Below are 21,679 nucleotides of genomic sequence, written 5' to 3'. Positions count from 1 at the left end.
ATAATAATCTATAATACGCTGGGGAGGCCACTCATTATCTTCCCAGGTACCTATCTGTAGGGGTCCCCTTTTCTTTCTATGATTCACATCATATACCTTAACTCCCAAAGTCTCTCCTGTTTCAATAGGCAACAAGAAGAAGGATGGTTTGAGCATACCTAACACACATGCCCCTTCCCAGTCCTGTGGTAACTCTGAATAGGCTTTCTTACCACAGATCCAGTACAAATTTAGGTCAAACCACACATCCTTTAAATTGGTATAACTTGCAAACGGGTTAGGTGGTTCTGAGACATTTGAAGCTGACCACTAAGTTGTATTCTTTGTATCATCATCATAAGCTTTTTGCCCTAGACAAGTCAATTCTCCTACAGATGTATTAAACATTATTCCTTTCCTTGCTATGCAAACATAACCTATAATGGAGGTCTTTAATCGCCACTCAGATTTGATAATCAGCTTGAGAAGATATTATCTGTTCAATTGTCTCAGAACCGGAATACTTTACCTCCTTTGCTTCCCAGGGCCATTGGTCTCCCATATTAGTACCTCCACACACATAGCAGTTGGTTACATTAAGACTACCAGCAATACTCTCGGCTAGATCAATAAACAAGTTCTTAGCATTATGGGGGATCTTATTCTCTACACTCATCTCCTCGTAGAAAGAATGGAAAACCTGATGAGTCTGGGCTGCCACAGTATCGGTCTCTATCCCTATAAATAATATTGTCCCAGGATCCAAACCTGTCCCATATATCTGGAACCCAAATAAGTTTCCGAACCTCTCTATAAACTGTTCAGGATTATTAATAAGTATATGGACTGGGTTACACTCCATAGACTTACAATATGGTTTGGTAGGCAACTTAGTAACAATCATATCCTTATCTACTGTCTGTCCCCAAGTTGCCCACCCTACACAAGACCAATATGGACAATAATTATAATTCTTATTTGGGCATTTTGGATCTATATACTTGTTCTTACTACTGGGGAAAATATACTTATCATTAGACCCATACGTTCTTTCCCATTTAAGATCCCCACATACATTCCACGGTTTTCTACCACTTGATATTGCCTTACATGCATCAAATAGCAGAACACCCGAAGAATGTACGGTTTCTAGTATTGTCTTATTTATTAGGGTCCCCTGTGAGTCTCCATTCTGAAGGGTCAACCAAATTGTACGGGGTTGATAATCTGGACTAAAACACTTAGGTTCTCCTACTCCTAAATGGCATACACTATAATCTATGCCTAAGTATCTACACTTAGATACATATCCTTTACACTCATATTGTGAATGCCAAATAAGGGTCTGGGAAATATGATTACCTGTTTTTGTAGTCTTAATGCAAACCTCACAGCCTGGTGTGTCGGCACCTCTACCTTCCTGAATAATTAAAAACACACATACATACATTATAAAACACATCACTCCTGACATCTTTGTCCTCATTCTTCGACCGTGCGATGGCACCTCAGCTTCCAGGATGTAATGGCTGCAAGGAATGGAGTCCTTCAAGTCCTGTCTTCCCTTCACAGAGGTCCTTTCAAGACACTCTGGCTATGTAACGTGGGTAGGTGGTCAGGCTTTATTATGGCCGTCAAAACACCTACTTGCTGATCTCTTTGTTTACTCTTGAAGTCCCAATATCTCCTCGTCACTCCGACTGAGTTACACGCTTTAACCGGATGTGGCAGGGATTCTCTGGATCTGGTGTAGCTTGCCAAGAATCTTCTGCTGCTGGTTTAACCCTGGAGTGATGAATCCATGGAGTCACTTCAGCCACCTTTATAACTGTAGGGGTAGACAAAAGAACAACATAAGGACCCCTCTTTTGGCCCCAACGGTACACTGTTCCACTCCTTTATCCAAACTTAATCTCCTGGATGATAACAATGGACAGGTGGATAAATATTCACAGGTAACCTATCTTGTACCCATTTCTGTACCGCCTCCATAGTTTTACCCAACTCTACAACCTGCTGCCCGGTAATTCCTTCTCCCAGCTGACTCAAATCCCCCCTTAAGTTACCAAGTACAGGAGGTGGACGCCCATACATCATTTCAAAAGGTGAGAGACCCATCCTTCTGGTAGGTGTACTACGAATGCGCAACAGAGCTATTGGCAAAAGAACATTCCACTTAAGTTGAGTTTCTTGACACATCTTTGCCAATTGGTTCTTAATAGTTCTGTTCATCCTTTCCACTTTCCCAGAGCTCTGAGGCCTATATGCCGTATGAAGTTTCCACTTAATACCAAGCATATGAGTCAGTTGTTGTAGGCACTGGTGAACAAAGGCTGGACCATTATCCGATCCTATAGAACATGGTAGTCCATATCGGGGTATTATTTCTCGCAACAGGAATCGCACAACTTCTCCTGCTTTCTCTGTACGAGTAGGACATGCTTCTACCCAACCTGAGTAGGTACACACAACTACTAGTAGGTAGCGATGTCCGCCGGATTTAGGCATTACCGTATAGTCTATTTGGAGATCGGACATAGGGAGTCCTCCCATATAATGGACTCCCGGTGGTTTCACTGGACCTTGCCTTGCGTTGTTCTTAGCACATATCACACATCTTCGTACAATGGCTTGAGTCAAGTTGGACAATCTTGGTATGTAGAAATGCTTCCTAAGAGATTCTTCCATACTATCTGTAACGGATCGCCTGGCACCCCGACTCGGTACCTCCGTTAATGGATGCTCCTAGTGCTTCCTGAGGACTCCAAGCACTCTGGCAGACACCATAATCACCGAATCCAAGAAACCTTTAAATTCTCCCAAGCGTATGAATGCTGTAGACCATTGAATAGGAACCATACGAATAGGCTTGTACCCCTAGCAGTCAACTGGAACAGCATACAATAAATCCTTCCCCCAATAATGAGACGACACATCACTTTGAGGTTAAAACAGGAACTCTCTACTGGCTCATCCAGCCTGGCTTTTATTACACAAATCCACATACAGGCCACACCCAGGGGGAGGCATAAAATAACCAATCACATACATGGTTCAGCCCACACATCCCCTCCCCTCAGATAACATTAAACTCAATTATCCGGTACACTTTTTCAGCCAAGTTCTGGATGTACCCCAAAACCCGGGGGTACACCTTTAAATCCAGCATCGCTGGATAGCCCTTATTCAGGGGGACAACATATCCAAAATTCAAGTCATTCGGATGAATGGTTCGGGAGATATGGGGTTCCAAAGATTTGACCGACCGCATGGGTAAAGTATCCGAAAACAGTTCCATGCATTTTGGCCCTGCGGTCGGTCACAAACAAGGGAATGAAAACAGACGAATTGCCTGTGTTATAGAGCCTGGAGAGGGTTTGAATGAATTCCCTTGTTTGTGGGGTTCTTTCTACCGAACGGTGGGTCATTCGGTAGTTTCCATACGAATTTCTGGAAGTATGGAGGTCTCAGCGGTGTTTGCCTAGTCAAGTGTCCGATTTTAGTTCCAGACACTCGACGGCAAAACACCGCTGTTCGGTAGTTTAAGATGGCCGCCGCCACGTGTTTGTTTCCCGAATGGCGGCCACCCAGAGGACAAAGAATACATTACACTGATTGCCAATTACCCGTTTGCAACATTGTTGCAAACTGTAATTGGAGGCACACTTATTCCTGGGTGGTCTGGTTGTTCGGTAGTTTCACTCAATATAATAAATGGAGTGATTCTACCGAACAATCAGATGAATGCTGCATACATATCCCAGGTTAAACTCAACACATAAATACATATGTAATATTAAAGGCAGTATACTGGAATATGCTCCACAGTCTTAAAGGGACAGTAGTCCCAAAAGTCCCAATATGTCCATCGCTGATTTTAAAGGGCCAGTAGCAGCAATATAAAGTACAATATGCCCCAAATAACCCAGGGGCCATAGTCAGCAGGTAGGAGGCTAGCAAACAGGCTTCTCCAGGGCCCAGTGGCGAGGTTGGTTTCGCCACATTTCTCCCCTTTTCCAAACAGACTAACAGGGTACCTGACCTCTTGCCGGTCAGTGCCCTTGTTAGTCCAGCAGCCCACCCACAAAACAGAAACAGCAGTACAGCCCACCCACAATAAATGGTTACTACACCTGAGTAAGAGAAAAACTTGTCCAGGTCCAGGTGCCTCACCATGGCTGTGTGGGGGACTGGTAGGCTGTTTTGGTGGGTTGCTGAGTGGGCAGAGCCCAGCGGTACTCTGCCCTGGTGCCAACACTACCCCGGGAGTAGTCTGGTTGGAGCCTTGCTGGAGACCGACTGTCTCCCCTTTAGATGCACAGCTCTGCTGCTGGAAACCGACTGTCTCCCCTTTAGATGCACCGCTCTGCTGCCAGAGGGGGAGACCGACTGTCTCCCCTTTGGATACATAGCTCCGCTGTTGGAGGGGGAGACCGACTGTCTCCCCTTTGGCTAAGCAGCCTTGTTGCTGGGGGACAGGACTGACTGTCCTTACACCCTGTGCTGTAGGTGCAGAGACCACGGTCCCATCTGCACAGTTGTGGGGCTTACAGTCTCCCCCTGGTACATTAAGCTGCCGCTGGGGAGAGGTGGTAACCAGCTCCTCTCCCATTAGAACACTCTGCCCATTGATGATCCGCCACTGGGGAGAGGTGGTAACAATCTCCTCTCCCATTAGAACACTCTGCCCATTGATGATCTGCCGCTGGGGAGAGGAGGTAACAATCTCCTCTCCCATGCCTACTTTCAGTCTTTGTGGAGGGAGACCGACTGTCTCTCCTCCCAATTCAGTGTCCTGCTGCTGGGGAATAGAGACTGGGCTCTCTATTCCCAAAAAATCACGCTGCTGTTGGGGGGTAGGACCAACTACCTCTGCCCCCTGTAACTCAGCCTGCCGCTGGGGAATGGAGACTGGGCTCCCAATTCCCTGCAATTCACACTGCCGCTGGGGAATGGAGACTGGGCTCCCAATTCCCAACAAATCACACTGCCGCTGGGGAGGGAGGACGGCCCCTTCAGCTCCCTGTAACTTGGGCGCAGAGACCACGGTCCCATCTGCACTGGTGTGGGGCTTACTGTCTCCCCTTGGTGCGCTAAGCTGCCGCTGGGGAGAGGGGGTAACAAACTCCTCTCCCTTACACACTTTCAGCAGCTGGGGAGCAGGGCTGACCCTCTGTACTCCCTGTAGGCAGGGCGCAGAGACCACGGTCCCATCTGCGCTGGTGAGGGGTTTACTGTCTCCCCTTGGTGTGCTAAGCTGCCGCTGGGGAGAGGGGGTAACAAACTCCTCACCCTTACACACTTTCAGCAGCTGGGGAGCAGGGCTGACCCTCTGTACTCCCTGTAGGCAGGGCGCAGAGACCACGATCCCATCTGCGCTGGTGAGGGGTTTACTGTCTCCCCTTGGTGGGTTAGGCTGCCGCTGGAGAGAGGGTGTAACAAGCTCCTCTCTCTGAACTGTAACCTGCCGCTGGGGATCTGGGCCGACTGCCCAGCATCCCTGTAGGGCCAGTAGAGAGACCTCGATCCCATCTCCACCTGCCATCTGTGGGTCTCTCCAGGACCAGTCTATGAGGTCTGGTTCTGCTTGTCGGGTAGGTTGGAGCTGCACGAAGCTGAGCAGGTGTTGGTAGTCCTGCTCCAGCTCCCACTCCCTTGTTACCAGGTGGGTCATGTCTTTGCTCACCTCGCATTCGTCAGCCCAGACATACATGCCCATCCGGTAGTCGTAGATGTCCCAAAACCTAGACCCCTCCGTGCTGCCAAGATCAATGTCGTCCTCCAAGGCATCCCATAATAAACCCGGGCCATCATAATCATCCCCCTCCGGTAAGTCGTGCTCGGCCGTCCAGGGGGTAAGTCGAATGGTATGCCACCAGAGGGCCTGGTATGCGTTGTCTAGCCAGATCTCTCGCCATACCAGGGTCTCTAGTCTTGTCACCCACTCATCCAGGGGCTGCTCTCCCAATAGATACATGCGCATCGCCACACGCTTCTGTAGCCGCTGCTCATCACTGGGGAGACTCTCACCTCGCCGCCACTGGGCGTCTTCCAGGGCATCATACCAGACTTCCTTTCTGTCTGCATCCCTGTAGTCCGCGGCCGCCTCCTCCTCCTCATCATGGAACGCTGTCCAAAAACTAGCTGATTCCATCCTGCTGTAGCCAGGGGCGCTGTACGGATACTAGCGTTGCCCTCAATTTGTAATTCCAAACGTTACCAGTGTCTCTGAGCTGCTTCTCCTCGCACTAGGACGCCATCCCACCGCTGCCACCAATGTAACGGATCGCCTGGCACCCCGACTCGGTACCTCCGTTAATGGATGCTCCTAGTGCTTCCTGAGGACTCCAAGCACTCTGGCAGACACCATAATCACCGAATCCAAGAAACCTTTAAATTCTCCCAAGCGTATGAATGCTGTAGACCATTGAATAGGAACCATACGAATAGGCTTGTACCCCTAGCAGTCAACTGGAACAGCATACAATAAATCCTTCCCCCAATAATGAGACGACACATCACTTTGAGGTTAAAACAGGAACTCTCTACTGGCTCATCCAGCCTGGCTTTTATTACACTAATCCACATACAGGCCACACCCAGGGGGAGGCATAAAATAACCAATCACATACATGGTTCAGCCCACACATCCCCTCCCCTCAGATAACATTAAACTCAATTATCCGGTACACTTTTTCAGCCAAGTTCTGGATGTACCCCAAAACCCGGGGGTACACCTTTAAATCCAGCATCGCTGGATAGCCCTTATTCAGGGGGACAACATATCCAAAATTCAAGTCATTCGGATGAATGGTTCGGGAGATATGGGGTTCCAAAGATTTGACCGACCGCATGGGTAAAGTATCCGAAAACAGTTCCATGCATTTTGGCCCTGCGGTCGGTCACAAACAAGGGAATGAAAACAGACGAATTGCCTGTGTTATAGAGCCTGGAGAGGGTTTGAATGAATTCCCTTGTTTGTGGGGTTCTTTCTACCGAACGGTGGGTCATTCGGTAGTTTCCATACGAATTTCTGGAAGTATGGAGGTCTCAGCGGTGTTTGCCTAGTCAAGTGTCCGATTTTAGTTCCAGACACTCGACGGCAAAACACCGCTGTTCGGTAGTTTAAGATGGCCGCCGCCACGTGTTTGTTTCCCGAATGGCGGCCACCCAGAGGACAAAGAATACATTACACTGATTGCCAATTACCCGTTTGCAACATTGTTGCAAACTGTAATTGGAGGCACACTTATTCCTGGGTGGTCTGGTTGTTCGGTAGTTTCACTCAATATAATAAATGGAGTGATTCTACCGAACAATCAGATGAATGCTGCATACATATCCCAGGTTAAACTCAACACATAAATACATATGTAATATTAAAGGCAGTATACTGGAATATGCTCCACAGTCTTAAAGGGACAGTAGTCCCAAAAGTCCCAATATGTCCATCGCTGATTTTAAAGGGCCAGTAGCAGCAATATAAAGTACAATATGCCCCAAATAACCCAGGGGCCATAGTCAGCAGGTAGGAGGCTAGCAAACAGGCTTCTCCAGGGCCCAGTGGCGAGGTTGGTTTCGCCACACTATCTCTTCCGGAATGTGTCCCATTATGATAATTCTGGACAATTTCTAGAGCTAGTGATGCTGGAATAACTATTCTTTCATCTTCTAACTGATACCAATTGTTCTCCAGGTACTTCCCAGTTTCAGTCTTTAACCACTCTCCTTCTTGAGCTGTATAAATTGGAGTCCATTGAGACAGAGGGGTTGGTATGAGAGCAGCTATACGTTCCACATACTCCTGTTTTCCTGATTCAGCGGCACGCTTGGCTGCATTATCTGCCATCCGATTTCCTTTTGTTACATCACTATCACCTTTCAGATGCGCTCGACAATGTATGATACCAACTTCTTTTGGTTCCCACACGGCTTCCAGTAGTTGTAATATCTCAGCTGCGTACTTGATTTCTTTACCCTCTGAGTTCAGTAGTCCTCTTTCTTTATACAAAGCTCCATGGGCATGAGTGGTTAAAAACGCATACTTGGAGTCAGGGCCGGATTAACATAAGGGCTGATGGAGCTGCAGCTCCAGGCCCAGGCCCATGGAATAGGCCCATTTAAAAAAAAAAAAAAAAAAAAACTTTTTTTTTTTTTTTTTACACACTACTCTTAGGTTTGCCATCTGACTGGTATTTTACTGGTTTGCCACCTGACTGGTATTTGAGGCTGCCTGGCCGTGCCAGTATTGCAGTTATACCGGCAATACGAATGCAGGTATTTTTCTCAGAATAAATGGAGATTACTCTGCAATACCAGCACCGGCCAGTAGGGGTCACTGTGTGTGGAGAGAGGCAGGGATAGGAAGTTACAGCATATCCCTGCCTCTCTCTACTACTTACTGATCCGAGGGGGAGCAGCAATACAGCACAGAGTCCAGACAGCAGCTCTACAGCTCAGGTAAGAGAGGGATGGGGGGAAAGGCAGCAGGGACACATGGGGACACTGAGACACTAGGGGACACTGAGGCACTAGGGGACATATGGGGACACTGAGACACTAGGGGAAACAGACACTAGGGGACAAATGTGGACACAGACACTAGGGGACACTGAGACACTAGGACACATGGGGACACAGACACTGGGAGACCTGGAAACACTGAGACACTTGGGGACACTGGAAAACATGGGGACACTGAGACACTAGGGGACACATGGGGATGCTGAGACACATGGGGATGCTGTGAAACATAGGGACATTGGGAGACACTGAGAAATTGGGACACAGAGACACTATGTCCCCATTTCTCCCAGTGTCCCCATGTCCCCCATCCAGTGTCGCTAGTGTCTCAGTGTCCCAAGTCTCCCAGTGTCTGTGTCCCATGTCTCTCAGTGTGCCTAGTGTCCCCATGTGTCCCAGTGTCCCTATATGTCCCAGTGTTCCCATGTCTATGTCGACAACTGTCCCCATGTCTCCCAGTGTCCCCAAGTGTCTGTCTCCCAGCCAGTGTCCCATAGTCTCCCGGTGTCCCCATGTCTCTGTGTCCCTAGTGTCTTAGTGTCCCCAAATGTTTCAGTGTCCCCATGTCTCCCAGTGTCTGTGTTCCTAGTGTCTCAGTGTGCCTAGTGTCCCCATATGTCCCAGTGTCCCCATGTCTATGTCCACAACTGTCCCCATGTCTCCCAGTGTCTCCAAGTGTCTGTCTCCCAGCAAGTGTCCCCAGTGTCCCCTAGTCTCCCAGTTTCCCCTAGTCTCTCAGTATCTGTGTTCCCATGTCTCTGTGTCCCTAGTGTCTTAGTGTCCACAAACGTTTCAGTGTCCCCATGTCTCCCTAGTGTCTCAGTGTCCCCATTTCTCCCAGTTTTCCTAAATGTCTCAGTGTCTCCATGTCTCTGTGTCCCCCCGGTCTCTCAGTGTCCCCATGTCTCACTGTGTCCCCAGTATCCTAGTGACATGGGGACACACTGAGACATTGGGACAATGGGAGAAATGGGGACACTGAGAGACTAGGGGACTGGGCGATATGGGGACACTGACACTGTGATACGTAGGGACACTGACACTGGGTGACTTGCGAGACTGAGACACTGGGAGCAATCCATCTATACAGCAGAATCAAACTGTGAGTAGTCTGTTGGTGATTTTACAGAATTTTCTCTGATGTAACTCCATGTGATTATACAAATGATTAAGGTTGGTATTTTTTTCCAAGAAAGGTGGCAACCCTAACTACTCTTCACATACTCTTGTTTAAAGGAGCACTATATGGTCAGGAACACAATCATGTATTTCTGACCCTATTATGTTAAAACCACCACCCTGGCCCCTTCTTGCCTCCCTAAGTATAGTAAAATATAACTTGTATTCAAGTCTGCAGCTGCTGGCTCTGCCTCTGAACTGACTGTCTGCTGACATCATCAGAAGTGGTGGTCTGAGCAAATTACAATACTTAGGATTGGCTGATACTGTCAACTATGCAGATCAGGGGCAGAGCCAGCACAAGTCCAACATCCGCATCTCCTCATAAGGATAAATTGAATCAATGCATCTGTATGAGGAAAGTTCAGTGTCTGCATGCCGAGGGTGGAGACACTGAATGGCAGTGCTGCACACTAGGCAGTACTGCCCCAGGAAGCACCTCTAGAAGCCATCTAAGGAGTGCCCAGTTGTGTTATGTTCTCTGAAAAGACAGTGTTTACTGCAAAAGGCCTGGATGGAATGATTCTACTTCCAAACCAAATACAATAAGCTGTAGTTGTTATGGTGACTAAAGTGTCCCTTTAAGTTTGGAAGCTTAAGAGGGATGTATGGGAACAAAACTTGTGTGGACTGGCTGACAATAAAATTAGTTTGGTAATGCAGACGCTGGTCTCTCTAACACTGTGGCATGTCCCCTTTCTTCTACACTCACTACATACACCTTTTCTCTGTCTCAGACTATATACCAGGAACTTCTGCCTGCTAGTAAGAAGGTAAGGAGACAAGTGGACATGTGAGTGCTAGGGGACCGTCCTTAGAAAGCATGGAGTAAGCGCATTTTAGGATGCATTTATGTCAAGCTCAGGGTGCTGCCTGCATAGTATGCCCTTAGTTGGACAGCCTGCAGGATTGGCTGGCAGCCTGACATGCATTCATGCCAGGCTGTCCTTCAAATTCTTTAGACAGACATGCCCCCTTTTTGGGAGGCATGACTGTTTTAGTGTTTTTGGTCAATAAGATCCCGTAATTAGGCCCATCATAATTGTCAGCACCAGGCCCAGTGTGCTCTTAATCCGGCCCTGCTTGGAGTCCGTGTAGATGTTCACCCTCAAACCTTCAGCCAATTGTAACGCTCGTGTGAGTGCGATTAGTTCTGCCTTCTGTGTCGATGTTCCTTTTGACAATGGCCGAGCTTCTATTACCTTGTCTATGGTTGTCACTGCATATCCTGCATAGCGAATCCCTTCTTTCACATAACTACTGCCGTCCGTATAGTACTGGACATCAGGGTTCTTGATGGAAAAATCACGAAGGTCCGGTCTACTTGAAAACACTTCATCTATCACCTCCAGGCAATCATGTTGACTCTCAGTAGGTTGTGGCAAAAGGGTAGCTGGATTCAAGGTATTAACAGTCTCTAGATGCACTCTCGGGTTTTCACATAACATAGCTTGATACTTAGTCATGCGGCTATTACTAAACCAATGATTGCCTTTATAGTCTAGCAACGTCTGTACTGCGTGCGGGACTCGCACGTAGAGTTCCTGACCCAGAGTGAGCTTATCAGCTTCGGCTACCAGCAGGGCGGTGGCAGCTACGGCTCTTAGACAAGGTGGAAGACCACTGGCCACTGTATCCAGTTGTTTGGACATATATGCAACAGGTCGTTGCCATGATCCCAAGTACTGTGTCAATACTCCCACAGCCATTTTTCTTTGCTCGTGTATATATAAGTAGAATGGGCATGTATGATCAGGTAGACCTAATGCTGGGGCGCTCATCAGTGCCTTCTTCACATCTTCAAATGCCTTTTGCTGTTTGGGGGTCCACAGGAAGGGATTGTGTTCTGTACCTTTTATAGCCACATAAAGAGGTTTCGCCAATATCGCATAACTGGGAATCCATATCCTACAGAAGCCTGCTTCCCCCAAGAACTCTCGCACTTGTCTTCTATTCTTGGGTATTGGTATTTGGCATACAGCTTCTTTTCTCTCTGGCCCCATTATCCTTTGACCTTCAGAGATATGGAATCCCAGATACTTGACAGTTGGCTGACACAACTGGGCTTTCTTCCTGGACACCTTGTATCCTGCCTTCCAAAGAATGTGCAGTAGATCATGTGTTGCTTGCCGACATATCTCTCGTGTAACTGCCGCTATCAACAAATCATCTACGTATTGTAATAGTACACATTCTCCTGGGATGGACTTGAAATCTAGTAAGTCCTGACTTAATGCTGAACCAAATAGGGTAGGTGAATTCTTAAACCCTTGGGGCAATCTTGTCCAAGTCATCTGGCGTTTCGAGCCCGTTACAGCATTTTCCCATTGGAATGCAAAGATACACTGGCTTTCCGCAGCAATTCGTAGGCAAAAGAAGGCATCTTTGAGATCCAAAACTGTGAAGTAGGTAGCCCCGCCCGGAATTAAAGCAAGCAGGTTATATGGATTGGGCACAACTGGATGTATACTTACTACCGCATCATTGACTGCTCTCAAGTCCTGCACAGGGCGATACTCATCTGTACCGGGCTTTTGAACAGGCAACAATGGGGTGTTCCAGGGGGAAGTACAGAATTTTAGGATACCATACCTTATGAACTTATCCAAATAAGATTGTATGTTCTTCTTGGCCTTTTGTGGAATGTGATATTGTCTCAGGCTTACTGGATAAACCCCAAGCTTTAGTTCGATATGAATTGGTGGGATATTACGAGCAAGTCCTGGTGGGTTATTCTCTGCCCACATTCCTGGTATATTGAACAAGGATTCATCACTCTTAGGGTTTTGGCTAGTCAACACTGTATAAAGTCGCCACTCTCCTTCCTTTGGTACAGATATTGTCATTATACCTGAGGGTCCATTGAACTTCAAAGATGTTGTTCCGTTAGGTAGAAATGTTATCTGTGCTTGTAATTTCGACAACAAATCACGTCCTAGCAGTTGGACTGGACATTCAGGCATATAAAGGAACTGGTGTTTCACTATGTGGCCTCCCAATGTACAGAGTTGACTTTTAAGAACCGGTTTAGCGACACTCCTTCCAGTTGCTTCTATTACGGTGATAGTTCTTCCTGAAGGAGGAGCGACTAGGTCAGTCACCACCGAATGTTCAGCACCAGTGTCAATCATGAAAGAACTCCTTTTTCCCCCTATTGCTACATCGACCATAGGCTCCGGTCAGCCAAGGGGGATGGAGATTGGTCGGTATCAATAGTCTTCCATGACTGTGTCAGCCAAACCCACAAAGTCCCTATCCTCTCTCTCTCGGGGTCTCTGCGCTGCTGGGTAATATCTATCTCCACTAACACTTCCTCTATTATTCCCACTATTTCCTCCAGGGCCTCCTCTTCCTCTCGCTCTGCCTCTATAATTATTACTATACCCTGCCCTAGGTCTGTCTCTCTCATATTGATCCCTCTGTGGACACTCACTTCTCCAATGCCCTTCTTCCCTACAGTACGCGCATTGGTTCCTACTCAAAGGCTCTCCATTCCACTTATTCTCGCCTTTATCCGTTTTCCTATACGCTTCCTTTTCCCTTCTATCTACCCCTGCGATAGCTACCGCTAGCATATCCGCTTTCCTTTGCATCTTTCGCTCTTCCTCCTTCTTCGTCTCTGTCTCCCTATTCATATAGACCTTATTTGCTATTTCCATTAGTTGGGTTATGGACATCCCTACAAACCCTTCTAACTTCTGTAGCTTGCGCTTTATATCTCCGTAGGCTTGGCTGACAAAGTCAGAGTTAACCATTCGTGAATTCTCAAGAGCCTCTGGATTAAAGTAATCGGTCATAAAAGGCACTGGGCGATTCATCACATTTCTGCAATACCTCAGCCGTCTTAGACATATTTATCGCCTTTTTTCCTCCGGCTTTCATGCCAGCAATAATAGCGCCCCTGTATGCTTTTAAATGGGCCATATCTGCGCCATTGACATTCCACTCCGGATCAGTATTTGGATAATGTGCTGCGGCCCTTGCTGCTGGGTTGGCCTGATTTTGTGTACGGGCCACTTCTTCCAGCGCTTTAATTGCCGCTTGGTTTATCCGTGCCCTTTCCTCGTTGTTAAACAATGTCATAAGCAGTTGCTGGCAATCAGCCCAAGTGGGATTATGTGTCTGGACTATGGAGGTAAACAAATCCGTCATGGCTTGAGGTTTATCGGTGTATGAGGAGTTATGGGTCTTCCAGTTAAATAGATCAGTAGTAGTGAAGGGAACATAGACGAATACAGGATCAGCGTGTTGTAACTGGCCGTCACCGTTAATGTATGTCGGGCCTGGTGTCAGTCGGAGAGGCATTTGATAATGTCGGGGTTGGAGGTTACCGGTCAGTTGTCGGGTTAGTATGGGGCTTCGTTTAGAAACGTCAGTTAGGGGTTCCGGTCGAGGGGTAGTAAGACGAGGGGAAGGGGACGCTTTACTGAGGGGGAGATAAGTGAGTAATATATTCCGGGCCGGGCTAGGAGGAGCCTGACCAGGAACTAGATATGATGTCAAATCTGGATAGGTGGGGTTAACGGAGGTAGTTACCGGAAGGGGAGGGTTTAAAACAAGAGGGCTGGGCTCTGAGCTAGAGGAGGGGGTAGGTGGGGACAACGGGGCAAGGGGAGTAGCGTTACCAACAGCACCTCCTCTTCCTCTTCCTGTGGAGGAGGAGTAAGGGGGCGGCATGGGGATCTCGGATTCAGGAGGCGTGTCCAAAATGGGCGTAATTACGGCCTTAGTGGACAAGCGAGTTCTGGCCACCATGAGGCGACATTGTTCCTCGTGGCATACCCGGATCCATTTTGGCAAGTCATTTACGGCCTGCTTTCAACAGTCAATATACGGAAACTGGCCGTAAAGTTCAGGCCTACCTGATACAGCCACGTGTACACGCTGTACCAGATTAGGATCCAAACAGCCACGTGGTGGCCATGCAGCCACCAAAGTAGGCCATTCCCTACTACATAAAGTAGTCAGGCGTGTTGGAGACATTTTTACCCCAAAATCGTACACAGTGTATCCCTTTTTAAAGTTTTTCAACATACATCCTAAGGGATCCATAATCGTTGAATCTGACGCACCCATACTAACAATGAAGCGTCGTCTCCAACAGAAACCAAACAAACACACTTCCAACGGTCACACTCGTTCCCTCGGCAACAGCACCACGTGGTACAGTTACTAAGCGAAACGCACACAACAAAACACTCAGGGAATTCCCGTACACACACAGCTGTTACACCAGTCACTAAATAACTATTACTGCGCCTCTTGGCGAAACTATACAGTCACCCACGCTATAATTCCCTATATCTGAATTACCCGTCTATAACATACCCCAGTAACATCGTCTTTACAAACAGTAGTTATAGTACGGTTAGCATTGGTTAGAGTACAATTTAAAGTCACAGTTCAATTAGTAGTGGTTATGGTGTTAAACATACAACATAGACGACAGTTATTAGTAGTTATTTACAGTATCAGTAATTATACATGGTTATGGTACCGTGCGCTATAATACAGTTACACACTATTCACACTCTCGCTAGACGGCAGAGCTCACGCTATCTAGCAAGATATACACGCTACTACAACAATCTTTAACACATTTACAATTCCCAACTAATCTATTGGCCAGTACCTCAATGGACTACCTAAAACTATTTACATCCGTTTCGGTTAGCCACGCTGCCCAAGCACCACATATAGCGAACTAGAGGGCGGAATTTACAACAGCACCCTCTTAGTCTATATACTCTATCAAAAATCTAGTGGGTTCCAAATTTACACGCCTTCCCACTTAGCCAAGATAGGTTGAGATCTAGCGGACCGAATTTACACAGACGCCGCTTAGTCTCCCAGTCCCTCCGACCTAGCGAACGTAATATACACCCTAGAACGCTAGTCTAGACAAGACACCGGTGTCCGGCTTGTGCTATTTACACAGAACCCAGCCTGACTCCAAACCAAAATTAAACGGGCTGACTACAGGGCGTTTAATTACGAGCAGTGCGCCTTCGCTCCTTCCCTCCACTGGAGGGGGCAGATTCCATACACAAATAACCCCTTATGGGCCTACCGCACAATCGGTATCCAATACCCCTAGTGGGTCCACCGTCTAAAACAGTGTTCGTCTTACTTCCTCGTTCCTGAACCTGAGTTCACACTCATCGACGGGGACACCCCAGCACTTACTACGTAGAGGCCGATGATCTCCTGGACAACAGACCAGTGGCGCCGAGACGAAGGGAGGTCCACGCAGAAGTTCAGGGGTGCAGCCGTAGAGAGCGTGGGCAAAGATAGACTGTCTCACGCCTCTGCTTCTCCAAATGATACCGGAGAAACTGACGGAAGCCAAGCACAGAGAGATGGACACAGGTTTCTTCAGGAAGGAAGAGATTCTTTATTCGATTCGCCGACCGGGACTCAGAAGAACTAATGTCACCAAAAAACAGCAAAGTCTGAGCCCTGATCATACAGTGTAGGTCCCTTATATAGGCATGCAGCTCCTCCCATAATCAGTTCAACCTACACATACTCTTATTCAATCAACCAAATAGAGACTAAATTCCTGTTTGACCACATGGCTTGCCCAGCACAATGGAGGAGGGGAAATACTCGTATATCCTGTATTCATACACATGCTCCTTATACTACTGATTGTATCGTTGCCACGTGCAACCAACCGACCGATACATCAACATATGCAAGTGCACATACCACGTGGCAATCTTGTCCTAGTAAATTTATTGTTACTGAGATTCCACCACAATGGCTCCTCTCTATATACAGAGTAACATGGCTCCCTCTATATACAGTGTAAACATGGCTCCTCTCTATATACAGAGTAACATGGCTTCCCTCTATATACCGTGTAAACATGGCTCCTCTTTATATACAGAATAACATGGCTCCCTCTATATACAGAGTAATATGGCTCCCTCTATATACAGAGTAACATGGCTTCCCTCTATATACCGTGTAAACATGGCTCTCTCTATATACAGTGTAAACATGGCTCCCTCTATATACAGTGTAACATGGCTCCCCTCTATATACAGAGTAACATGGCTCCCTCTATATACAGTGTAAAACTGGCTCCTCTCTATATACAGAGTAACATGGCTCCCTCTATATACAGTGTAAACATGGCTCCCCTCTATATACAGAGTAACATGGCTCCCTCTATATACAGTGTAAACATGGCTCCTCTCTATATACAGAGTAACATGGCTCCCCTCTATACAGGGGCGTACCTGGAGCATTTGGCACCAGGGGCGGATCCTTTATTTGGCACCAGCCTCCCCAATTTTGAAATGTAAAAAGCAACTGCAATTTTTTTTAAATGTATGTGTATGCAGTGTGTGTATAGTGTGTACAGTGTGTGTACATTGTGTGTATAGTGTGTGTATAGTGTGTGCAGTGTGTGTAGAGTGTGTGCAGTGTGTGTAGAGTGTGTATAGAGTGTGCAGTGTGTGCATAGTGTATGCAGTGTGTGTATAGTGTGTGTGTATAGTGTGTATGCAGTGTGTGTAGTGCATGTAGTGTGTGCAGTGTGTATAGTGTGTGCAGTGTGTATAGTGTGTGCAGTGTGTGCAGAGTGTATGCAGTGTCTGTAGAGTGTGTATAGTGTGTGTAGAGTGTGTATAGTGTGTGTAGAGCGGCGGGTGGGGGCCCTAAATGAAAATCCCCCCCTACCCCATTAAAGGTGACTAGGGGTCCCCAAGCCCCTAGTCACACACCCAAATAAACAAGCCCCTACCTACCCCCTCACCCTAAAAAATAGTGAGGGAGGAATAAAATTACTACCCTATAAAGTAAAATTCAACTTACTATTCAACGTCTTCTTTTTTCTAAAATCTTCATTTTTCAGCCCCAAAAAAGGCCAAATAAAAAGCCATCATACCCGTCGAACTTAAAAATAAAATAAAAAACCCGAGCGCAAAAAAAATTAATCCATCTTCACCCATGGAGGGCTCCGCGCAGACTAGGGTATTAACATATACCCTATTGTTACAATTGTTACTTGAAAAGCATGAGGAATGCCATTGGGGTACCACATGCTCATTTGTTATACCTCCATGCACTACAAAAATAAAGAATAAAAAAAAAGAAATAAAAAAATAATAGAAAAAAAATTTATGCAGCTTCCAAATGAATCTAAAATGGATGCTGTCCAGGCGGTGGGAGGGTATGCTTGGGAGGGTGTGCTGCTGATTGGCTGGAATGTGTCTGCTGACCGTGAGGCACAGGGTCAAAGTTTACTCAATGATGACGAATAGGGGGCGGATCGAACCGCGCATGTGTTCGCCTGCCGTGGCGAACGCGAACACGCTATGTTCGCCAGGAACTATTCGCCAGCGAACCGTTCGGTACATCACTAGTGACCATTTAAATGTGGCACTCTATTTAAGCTCAAAATGTGCCTTATAAGAACCATGAATGAAGCCGTTCCATCGACTACATGTAATGCTTTCAAAACTCAAAAATAAAGAATGTTAAAAAAAAAAAAACATTAATTAAATTTTATACATAAAAGGTTAAGGCTTTATTTGCTTCCCATTCCGTGATAGAAACCATCCAACGCATTATCTTATTATTTATATCACACATAATGTCTAGCTTTTACATATCTGGTGTACAGTGCAATGATAAGACCATCCCACATAAATAAATTAGCTGAATTGCTTAAATTAAACTAAAATAAGCAAACTGAAAAAATATCAGAAATGGAGCATTTTCTTTTTCCAGTTTGGATATTTCTGCCTTAATCTTTAAATTCACTTTTTACCTCACTAAATGTAAATTAATTAAGTAAGCTTTTTAGCTACTTTCCTACATCAGTGATTTAAAGGAAAATTAAATGACGCTAGCTCAGCTTACAGTAAGGAAAATAGAGAATGCAACATATATAAACCTAGTTTCATAGATACATTGATGACATAAGCAGGATAAACAAAGATTAACATTAAAAACAGATAGTTATAAGTTTTACATATTCACAGTTTTATTTAACACTATAGTTACAATACATTAGTTAAGGTGACATTTTACTAAATATAGGAAATTGTAAAACATTTTAAAAACAAAAATTCAAAATATCAAGAGCTGTGGCACAATGCAAGTAACTGGGAAATAGCTTAACATGAAGCTAAGGTCACTGTGCGTCAGTTTGGGTGTCAGTTTTTGTATGTTTTCTACAGGGTATGAAGTATCTACATCACAGGAAATTTATTCATGGACGGCTCAAGTCACGCAACTGTGTGGTAGATGGACGCTTTGTGCTGAAAGTCACTGATTATGGATATAATGAGATATTGCAAACTCAAAAAATTCCTCATGAAGATCCAACAGCATACGGTAAATTAAACTGTGGTAGTTTACATCTAAACCTACCTCACAGTTTGTACCAGACAGGTAGAAAGAGAGACAAAGATACACACTTATGTGCAGATACGCAGGCACGCACACACAGACACAAAATGATTTATTCACTAAAGTGAGAATTGGGAGGAATTCAAAGTGAATTTCAAACTTGGAGCCACAATAACCAAACTGGGAACAGAAGAGACTTGAAGGACTTCTCTAATTTGGCTATTTTTGCCTATATTTTAAGGATCACTTCAAATTCACTTAGAATTTGAGACAATTCTCATTTTAGTAAATAATGCTGACAACAAATATATGCACAGACACATACATACAGATTCATACACAGAGTCAGACACATTCGTGCATCAAGTAGTCAATTACAATACAGCTTTGATTTCAATTTGTCCCCTATCTCTTTCTACAACCTACATCTGAAAGGCAAGCAAACTGCTTAACAGACAAATTATATAAAGTTTACCTAATGTACATATATATTTGTACTCTGTGTGTACTCTTTTATTAAAGAACCTTTTATATCAATAGGTCACTGACTCTTTCGATCCATTTGTAACAATCATTAGAACCCAAACAGATACACACAATACTACTACTGGGTTATCTCATCAAACTAATATTGTCTTAATTTCTCTTTCAGAGTTACTCTGGACAGCACCTGAATTGTTAAGGGACGTACATGCAGCACTACATGGCACCTTTACTGGTGATGTCTATAGTTTTTCCATTATTATGCAAGAGGTCGTTGTGCGTGGACCTCCTTATTGTACCTTAGAGCTTCCACCAGAAGGTGAGAATAAATCTTCCAGATTATTACTGAATTCAGGGGATGGTGGGTGGAGAGAGTGTCTGACCAATATATTGCCATGTCCCTCCAGGTTAACAATGGTTCCAGATTACCCAAGTTTCAACTCTTCACATTATAAATTTAGAATGTGGTTATAAAAAAACAACTGTTATCCTTTCTTGCACAGATATCATCCAGAAGATAAAGAAGCCCCCTCCTATGTGCCGCCCTATAGTTTCTCCAGATCATGCCCCCATGGAGTGCATTGTACTCATGAAGCAGTGTTGGAATGAAGTGGCGGACCGACGACCAACCTTTGATGAAATATTTGATCAGGTGAGGATCCTGGATTAATTTTAGGAAAGTAAAATAGAAGAGACATTCCAGGCCTGAGAGCAACTAACAAACATCTAATGAAGTATCAGGAAATAATCATTTAGTAAACCTGGCTCTCCCCCTCTGACACTGCCACCCCTGCATCGGTGGTCTCCAACTTACCCACAACCCAAGAAACTCTGAATGTAAAGGTGGTGGTGTTGGGTTTCTCCTCTCCCCTCACTGCTCTTTTAAACCTCTTCCCACCCCCCCTTCCCTCTCTTTCCCATCATTTGAAATACACTCAATTCGCCTTTTCAAACCCTTCTCTGCTAACATTGCTGTTATTTACCGTCCCCCTGGTTCCCCTCTTCTCTTCCTTGACCACTTTGCTGCCTGGCTACCCTATTTCCTCTCTTCTAACATTCCATCCCTAATTCTCGGGGACTTCAATATTCCTATAAACCCACCTTTGACCTCTGCAGCCACTAAACTACTTTCAATTACTTCCTCCCTCGGGCTATCGCAGTGGGCAGATTCTCCCACCCATGTAGCTGGCAATACCCTTGACCTAATCTTCACTTATGCATGTACAGTAACTAATATCTGCAACACTCCATATCCATTCTCTGATCACCACCTCTTATCATTTGCTCTTGCGTACCCCCTCACCCAACAACCTCAGCCTAACCCCCCTCAACTCAGGAGGGACCTTAATTCTCTTGATCTCCAACAGTTGTCAGCTGACATTGATTCACAACTGCTGTCCATCCCTTCCCTCTCCTGTCCTTCACTGGCCATCTCCATATATAACTCTACTCTTACATCTGCCTTGAACACTGCAGCGCCACTCCAAACCAGCACCTCGAGGAGGACCCGCCCCCAACCATGGCATACTAAATCAACGCGCTACCTGCAAAGATGCTCCCGTTGTGCTGAACGCTCCTGGAGGAAGTCTCGTACCCAATCAGACTTTCTCCATTATAGATTCATATTGTGTTCATACAGTGCAGCCCTTGCCCTTGCCAAACAGTCCTATTTTTCCTCTCTCATTAGATCATGTTCCCGCAACCCCAGGCGTCTCTTTGACACCTTTAATTCTCTTCTTCGCCCTGCTGTGGCCACCCCCAAAACTAACCTTACTTCTGATAACTTTGCATGTTACTTCACTGACAAGATTGAACAGCTAAGGAAAGAATTCTCCCCTCCTTGCCTTTCTGTTTCTCAATCACACATAAATCATGCCTTTCCTACCCTTCAGACATTCTCCCCAGCTACGGACCAAGAGGTGGCTGCTCTTCTTTGCTCCTCTCGCCCCACCACTTGCCCGCTCGATCCTGTCCCATCTCACCTTATCAGATCTCTCTCCACTTGTCTCGTGCCTTCTCTAACACACATCTTCAACTGCTCGCTCTCTTCTGGCATCGTCCCTGCTGACCTTAAACATGCCACTGTAGTACCTATACTAAAAAAAACATCCCTCGACCCATCCACCCTTTCTAACTACCGTCCCATATC

The 21,679-nt window shown here is 45.9% G+C and overlaps 1 protein-coding gene across 3 annotated transcripts in view; it reads left to right on the top strand.

Annotated features, from left to right (window-relative positions):
• GUCY2F (guanylate cyclase 2F, retinal) overlaps positions 1-21,679 on the top strand; it is a 113,397-nt gene that overhangs the window by 71,025 nt on the left and 20,693 nt on the right. For all 3 annotated transcript variants that reach the window (XM_063432135.1, XM_063432136.1, XM_063432137.1), the window contains exons 10-12: positions 18,876-19,032; positions 19,700-19,849; positions 20,034-20,182. In XM_063432135.1, the coding sequence (XP_063288205.1) occupies positions 18,876-19,032; positions 19,700-19,849; positions 20,034-20,182 (456 nt within the window). The remainder of the gene's footprint in view (positions 1-18,875; positions 19,033-19,699; positions 19,850-20,033; positions 20,183-21,679) is intronic.

The sequence above is a fragment of the Pelobates fuscus genome, chromosome 9 (genome assembly GCF_036172605.1).
Source record: "Pelobates fuscus isolate aPelFus1 chromosome 9, aPelFus1.pri, whole genome shotgun sequence".
In the NCBI taxonomy this organism is placed as follows: Eukaryota; Metazoa; Chordata; class Amphibia; order Anura; family Pelobatidae; genus Pelobates; species Pelobates fuscus.
Note: the sequence above shows the minus strand (reverse complement) of the source record. Positions and strands in the feature narration are given on the sequence as shown.